We start from the raw sequence: 7093 nt of genomic DNA on the forward strand, positions 1-7093 counted from the left end.
GCTCGCTCCGGTCAATTATATGGAAGATCTGTGCTGCATGCGCAGCAAAAAACGATTTGCCGCAGAATCTGTGCCAGACGTTTACCGGCGCCGTTCCGCGACGAAGACAAAGTCCGCTTTTCAGCGACAGGTTGTACGACATCCAGATGGGCAGGACGAGGCCGAGAGAGTCCGCAAAGTCGATGAGTTGATGCAGCACATGCCCGTCAGTTATGGTGGTCTGTGTGTCCACAAAAAGAAGCGCAGTGCGCCTCTCTTCAAGTGCACGAGCGCTGTCCATGATGCAGTGGCTTTTCGTGCAGTGTGCGAAACGCACCGAACACGAAGAAAGACGCTCGTAGAGAGAGAGGGAGAGAAGTGAGGGAGAAGGTAAGAAAGACAGCAACGGTGACGGAGTGGATCCTCCACGAAAACATGTCGTGGAGCGCGCCGTGTAAGAAAGGTGCTCCGGGCGGGGTTCCCCATACGGGGCAAGCGAGATGTGCGGTGGTGACAGCACCGCGGCCTCTGGCATTCGGTTTCAGTTTCAACACAACCATCGTTACACGAGCCCCACTCACGCATTCGCACACGGAGAGAACAAAAACAACGGCGAAGAGCCTACGGGCAACTGCATGCTCGCGCACCCACCCCCAGCCACTTCCTTACGGTGCTGTCCACTCCAGCGATCGGGGGAACTGCTCGTGATTCACAAAGGGAAGGTCCTGCAGGTCCTTCTCCGGGTGATGCTGCTGCATCTGCTGCACGGGGATCGGGTGCATGAGCCACGTCTGATCCTCCTCGAACGGGGTCTGATCAACCTTACCGGGCACCTGCTGCATCGGCCACAACTTGTTGACATTGTACACCGGGGCCGGCTCGTCTTGGAGCGCTAGCTGCTTGTCCAGGTATTTGGCGGTGTAGGCGATCCAGTTGTCGCTTGCAGGCGACTGCTGCGGCGTCGCGGGGAAGCGCGAGGTCGGGGTGTAATACTCATGCGGGAACTTGTGCGCATTTGCCGGAAGGCTGGGGATGTCGCCGATGGCGCTGACCGCCTGCTCACCCAGCGTTCGCGCCAGCAAGGCGTCCGTTGCGGCCTGAGGCCGAAGCTGAGGATGTATGATACGCCGCGGACGCGTCGCGCTCGCCGGCACGCTCACAGCCGCGAGCGACGACACATCCGCAACTGAGCCATCAACGCTGTTGCAGGCACGCAGGTCCCCCTCACTGCAGCCCAGGCGATCGGCGATGGACGTCCAGGTGTCGCCGTCAAACGTAGGTTCGAATGCCGCAAACGAGGACTCCGTCAAGGCGGCCGTGGCCGTGTGTGGCACAACCAACTCCTTCACTGCCGGATCGAAAGCGCCGTCGCCGGACTCTGCCGCGGAAATGTAGGTGAGAGCGGCCGCGCCGTTTGCCTGCTGCAGCTCCTCGACGGAGCAGCCGAGCACCTCCGCCGCCCTCCGCCAAGACGTGATGGCCGGCTTGCCGTCGCCTTGCTGCAGTGGCAGGACCGACGGCGTGGTGCTGAAGCTGGTCAAGCGCCGCGTCGCACTTCCAGGGACGCTCACTGCAACGCCCGCAGCCACCTCCTCCATCGTGTCATTGGCAGCCCTCAGCTCCGACTCGGAGCACCCGAGTCGCTTGGCGAGCGATGCCCAGCTATCGCCCTCTCGGGCCAGTTCGACGCTCAGATAATCCACTGGCGCGCTCTGCCAGTCGAGTGCAAAGGAGAAGAGTCGGTGGTGCTCGTGCGACGGCTTCGTCTCCGGGTCGTGCTCGGTTGGAAAGACGGCGCTGTCGTGCACGACGTTGCGTTTGTACGTTGTGTGAAACTCGCAGCTTGTCTGGCGGTGCAACCAGTGACGGATGCCGTAGATCCGCTGCTCGAACTCGGTGCTCTGAAACGGCATTTTCACCACCACGACACGGAAGTACTTGCGAAATTCATAGTGCGCCGTGGACATCTCCAGCTCGGTGAAGGAAGTGTCCGAGGAAGACGTCCAGAACTCGGCCATCCGGGTCCACGGCTCCATCTTCTCCACGTGCGGCCACGACACATTGGCATCGTAGATGTTCGACGTACCCGGAATGGGAACATTGGCGCGGTTGATGAGGCTCACACACTGCTCCTCCAGCCGGACCAACTCGGTGCGCAAAAAGTGCGCCACCTCCTCTGCATCGTAGCGGTCAGGGCCGCCAAAGGGCCCCTTCAACGAAGCATTAAAAGCCGCCACCAGCTCCGGGTCAACGGCGCCACCGGTCGACAAGCTTTCAAGGCTCGCGCGCACGCTCTTGAGTTTTTCTTCCACCACCTGGCGTCCCACATCCTTGAGAAACATCACGACGTCGTCGGCAAGTTTCATCACGTGATGGTCCCAGAACCCCTCCAGCACGATGCGATACGTCACTTCCGACGCACTGATGCCGGTATCGTTCGTGTTCTCGAAAACGAAGCGCTTGTTGCGCGCCTTGGCCACCTCGTACTCGTACCAGTCCTCCGTGTTCCATCGAAAGGGGAAAGTAGAGCGCTCAGCTGGAATCTTGCCCGCGCATGGCAAGGGCTCCTCTAGACGACCGACATCCCGCTGCACCTCGAGCGGACTCAGCACCTTGGCGTGATGCAGACGCTCGGCAACGGCGCGAGTCATGATCGTTTCGCGTGTTGGGTTTACCACGGCCGTCTCGGCGGTGTTCATCTTTGTCAAGAATGCCTCACGGAAGGGAAACCCCTTGGCGCCCTTTCCCCGCGACGATTGTGGTGCGTAGCGGCTAAATTTGCGCAGCTGCTCAACATAGTCGCGCCCTTTGGAATCGAACTCGTTGTAAGGGCGAAAACGGTATGCGTTGGCCGGTGCGCTGGCACTCCATGGCCGAAAGTCGCCGAGGTGGTGCGTCATGGACGTGCATACGTACCAGCTATCGACGTACTGATCCTCCGGGACGTCGGGCCGCACTAAATTGCCGCGGATGGAAACAGGAAATTTGTCGTCGATGGGGTCGATGAACTCGTTGGTCTTGGTGCTATTCATGTTTTGTGGGGCTGCCACGGGCGCCGGTCCGTCGAACTTTGGCATCTGCGACGGTATGCGATACCGCGACCAGTAGTAGCGTGCCACTGTGCTGCGCCTCATCGCTGCAGGCAGAGAGGTCGATCAAAGAAGAGTGGAATCGCGAGAGCGAGAAGGGGAAAAAGAAAGGGTCACTCTACTCGTGCGAGCGAGCCGGTGGCGAGGAGTGTCACCGTGGCACGTTTTCGTGTGTTTTTTTCCCTCTCTCTGGCTCGTACGTGCGGAGCGCCCTGCACATCTGCGTCCAAGGAGAGATAGATAAAGGAAAGCAAAGAGAGTGCAATGGGGATGGCGAAGCATAACGGGGGCCATACAAGTGGGCGATAAGGCCGGAAAAAAAAAGCCGCGGAGCCCGACGCACAAGATGGATACCACAGGTCGCGCAGAATGAGGCGACAGGTTTTTCTTTTTCGTGAAGGAAATATTGCGCCCACGCCCATGCAAAAAAAAAGGTCCGTGACAACTGTGCGTGGTACCGAGGGCCCATTGAAGAGCTGAAGCATGCGCACGGAGTCCAGAGTGTGGTTACGTGGAGTAGAGGACGCATACGGGCAAACTCAAGCACAAGCAGTGAAATATTGTGCTGTCGCACTTGTTCTACGGTGCTGGTGCCACGGCAAACGGGTTGCTTGTATCATCCACCATCCACCCGTACTGGCGAATGAGTTCCTCCTTTCCGCGGCAGCTCACAGTACTGACAGGCGCGTGCAGCGCCTGCTTACTGGCTGCGCTGGCGACATCCGCCAGCACGGCAAACCAGAGCAGCCCTTCGCTGATGCCGCGGATGAGGGCCACCTTTCCATTCCGCAGGCTTTTCGTGAAGTGAACAATCTGCCCGGGCTGGAAACCGTAGACGTTCTCAGCGCTAATGTCGAGAACGATGGTGTCGCCCGAGATGGTTGTTGCGGTGGCCGAAACCTCGCCCATTGTGTATGCATTTGTAGGTGCGAAAGCAGGTGACCGACAGCCACAGACGCCGGACCGGGTGCCGACAGAAACCAGCGCAGAGCGTCCGCTTTCGATGGTGAGATAAAGAGGTATCTATACCCTTGTCGCAAATGGAGTCCTGCACCTCAGTCGCGAGAAATGACACGCACGTAAGCGCAAGAGAAAGACGTCAGACGATGGTGATGAGTAGTACAGTGAGTACACGACGGAGACAAAGAAGAGAGTGAGTAATTGCATGAGCTGCAAAAAGAGCAGAGGAAGACGCCGCGTCTGTCGCCGCCGCCCTTACACCCACTCTGACCTTATTGATCGCATGCGTATCTGCGCATCCGTTGGACACACGGAGACACTAACTACGCGTGCAATCTCGTATCACGTCACCTGCTTGTGGTAGAAAACAAGCTATGCAGCTCTTTTTTTTATATTACCGTTCTTCTATTTGTTCTGCTCTATTCCATCAACTAGGAGAGCACGGGCGGCGACGCGATGTCCACACCGCGTGGCAGCGGCAAGCCTGCCATGCAGCGGGAAAAGGGACAGAAACATAACCTGCCCGCCCGGCCCTGCGTGGTTTACGGAGCGCCGCCAAGAAGGTGGGGTGGTGATCGGTAAGAGGCGCAGTCCGGATCGAAGCACTTTTGCACAAACGTCATTCGCACCGTATCCACCACAAGGTAGACGTTATTGGATTTGTGCTCACGGCCGATATTTTGGCAATAGCGCGTTCCACGTACAGAAAAGCTGAGAAACCGGCCGTGGAGACTGTGCGGCTGGGCCACTGTGCATGCGCGATTCGCAACCTGCGAGTACGCCTTCTGCAAGCTTGAGGTAAGCAGGGCGATGTCGACGTTCAGTGAGACGGTGTGCAGCGTTGCCGGGACAGTCCCCTCACTCAGGCTCGCCGGCAGCGCACACGCTCGCGTGTTCATGGGAGCATCAATCTCTTCCGTGAGCTTGATGAGGGAAATGGGTGCAACGTCCTTTGCGAAACGATGTCCGATCAAGGTGCTCAGAAAAACATCCAAAGATATCGACGCGGTGTCGGCAGAGTTCGAAAAGTGTTCAACACAGGAGCCAGCAACGTAATGACGATACGGCAGCAAAACACTCTGCTTGCCCAGCTTACAGCTGCCGACGCAACGCATCATTCGGTTCTTGGAGTAGACAGCCTCGTCAATCACGCAACGCCGCGGGAGGTAGGGGAGGGTGTTACGGGGATAATCAGGTGGTAGCGCGCGAAACACCGGATACCATGCAGGGGGCTTGTGAAAGAAGAGGGCGCCGTGCAGTTGAGAATCGTGCGCGGCTCGCTCGCTCACGTGCGCCACAAAGTCGCGCACAAACACCTTCACAGAGTTTGTGGACTCGAACATGCGGCCGTGCAGCTTGAGAATGTAGTGTTGTGAGAATTTTGTCGCCGCGCCAGAGAGAGGCAGAGACTCCAGCACCCAGACATCTGCAAAGACGCTTCCTGGTCCCTCGACTTCGAGTCGTGGAGGAACCCACGAGGGGTGCCGATCGCGCACAAAGGAGTCCAGTGCGCTAAGCAACACGTCGCACGTGTTACGATTATCCGGCTCGATATGACAGTCTAATCCACATACGTCAGTCGGCTCACGCGCCGCGAGCCGACGCAGTTCCTGATACCGGCTCTGGCAACATTGAAAGGCGATGCGTCGGATGCCGCTGACGTCCTCCTCCACCTGCACGAGCGAGTCGGTTTCCTCCACAGAGGATGACGTCGAGTCGTCGTCGACCGCGATAACATGCTGCAGTGCCGTATGATTAGTCTCTCTCTCCACGTCCAGGTAGAGATGACACGGACCTCCCTCGCGAATAATCTCGTATAGGTGCAGCTGGCGGGAATCAATTCGTGACAAGATGGACCGCACACCGTCGAGTGTGGCGGCAAGAAACATGCGACTCTGCTGCGACAGTGGTGTAGCACCGTAGAGGAGGGAGAAGTCCTCGCGCACTCGCTTCCGCTGGGCGGCGAGGACGTTGGGGGGCTCTTGCCGCCGCTGGAATAAGTTGGTGGGCGCATGACGAGACAGGAGGCGTGATACCTCGCTTGCTGGCGGGAACTCGATGGAGAAGCAGAGCCAATGCGGTGCCCTCGAGGATCCGCCATGGCAGCCGCCCCCGGCCTTGTCCACAAAATCAAACAGCTGTTGTTGAACGGGAAAAAGCCGACACTCGCTGGGGTCAAACTGCTTTTCAAACGTGTCCTTGCACCATAACATTCAAGAGAAAGCCCCGCCTTCAGGTCTGTATCTGTCAAAGACACGAAAAACGCAACAAAAACGGACCATAGGACAAAACACGAAACCCCCAAGGGCAACACCGGAGCACAACAAGTGGAAGACGCAGAGAAAGAGATGGGTGGGCGAGGAAGCAAAGGAATTCACCGCAGCGAACCAGGAAGAGAGCACCGGCAGTCTACGTTCGCCGCCCTGCGACAACACGTGCTAAAACTAAAGCGGACTCGCATCCCTATATGCGGCATACCCGCACGAGCCCTGTTATGTAGCAAACGCGTCATACCCAACAACAGCCAGCGAAAGAAAAAAAAAATAAATTCTTTTTCTTTACTCTTTACGCACAAACAATTGATGTAGGACACCTCAGTGCGTGGTATCTCGGTGCTCAGTACACCCCTACTCGCTCTGTCGGCGCGGGGGAGGGAGTGGGGGCGGGGAAGCCAAGCAGCCCTCCCTTCCTGTGCCTGCGAAATGCCGAGCCCACCGCTGGTGATGACAGGGTGAAGCGCCTGCCGCCTAGGCAGGTGGGTGCGACGTATCACTGCGGATGTCGGTGGTCAGGTCCTGGACGGGGATGCGTCGGAGCGACCGGCGACAGAGAGCACGCTTGCGCCACCCATGCGATGGGCCGAGGTGCCAGCATGGCTCGAGTGCATCTCACGCGCCCCTCGCACTGCCTACTGGTTGGGGCAGCCTGGGCGTCACGCCGAGGTGTAGGGACGGGGGGGTGGTGGTGGTGATGGTGGTGCACCCGGGGTGGCGACCGGCATGATGGGGGAGCGGCTATGAGGCGACCCCCCCCGCGGGGGGGGGGGGGGGGGGGGGGGGGGGGGG

At 58.8% G+C, this 7093-nt stretch overlaps 3 protein-coding genes across 3 annotated transcripts; all 3 read right to left on the reverse strand.

Moving 5' to 3' along the window:
- Positions 1-644: 644 nt before the first annotated feature.
- Positions 645-3113, reverse strand: LDBPK_330010 (hypothetical protein, conserved; the record flags this gene model as incomplete). Its single annotated transcript, XM_003863777.1, has 1 exon — positions 645-3113. The coding sequence occupies one exon, from the start codon at positions 3111-3113 to the stop codon at positions 645-647; it is 2469 nt and encodes an 822-aa protein (XP_003863825.1).
- Positions 3114-3647: 534 nt separating this feature from the next.
- On the reverse strand, positions 3648-3977 carry LDBPK_330020 (hypothetical protein, conserved; the record flags this gene model as incomplete). Its single annotated transcript, XM_003863778.1, has 1 exon — positions 3648-3977. One exon carries the CDS (start codon positions 3975-3977, stop codon positions 3648-3650), a length of 330 nt encoding a protein of 109 aa, XP_003863826.1.
- A 593-nt stretch (positions 3978-4570) lies between these two features.
- On the reverse strand, positions 4571-6241 carry LDBPK_330030 (hypothetical protein, conserved; the record flags this gene model as incomplete). The annotated part of the gene is made up of 1 exon (XM_003863779.1): positions 4571-6241. The coding sequence occupies one exon, from the start codon at positions 6239-6241 to the stop codon at positions 4571-4573; it is 1671 nt and encodes a 556-aa protein (XP_003863827.1).
- Positions 6242-7093: the final 852 nt, after the last annotated feature.

Source organism: Leishmania donovani, chromosome 33, assembly GCF_000227135.1.
Source record: "Leishmania donovani BPK282A1 complete genome, chromosome 33".
NCBI classification, from domain to species: Eukaryota; Euglenozoa; class Kinetoplastea; order Trypanosomatida; family Trypanosomatidae; genus Leishmania; species Leishmania donovani.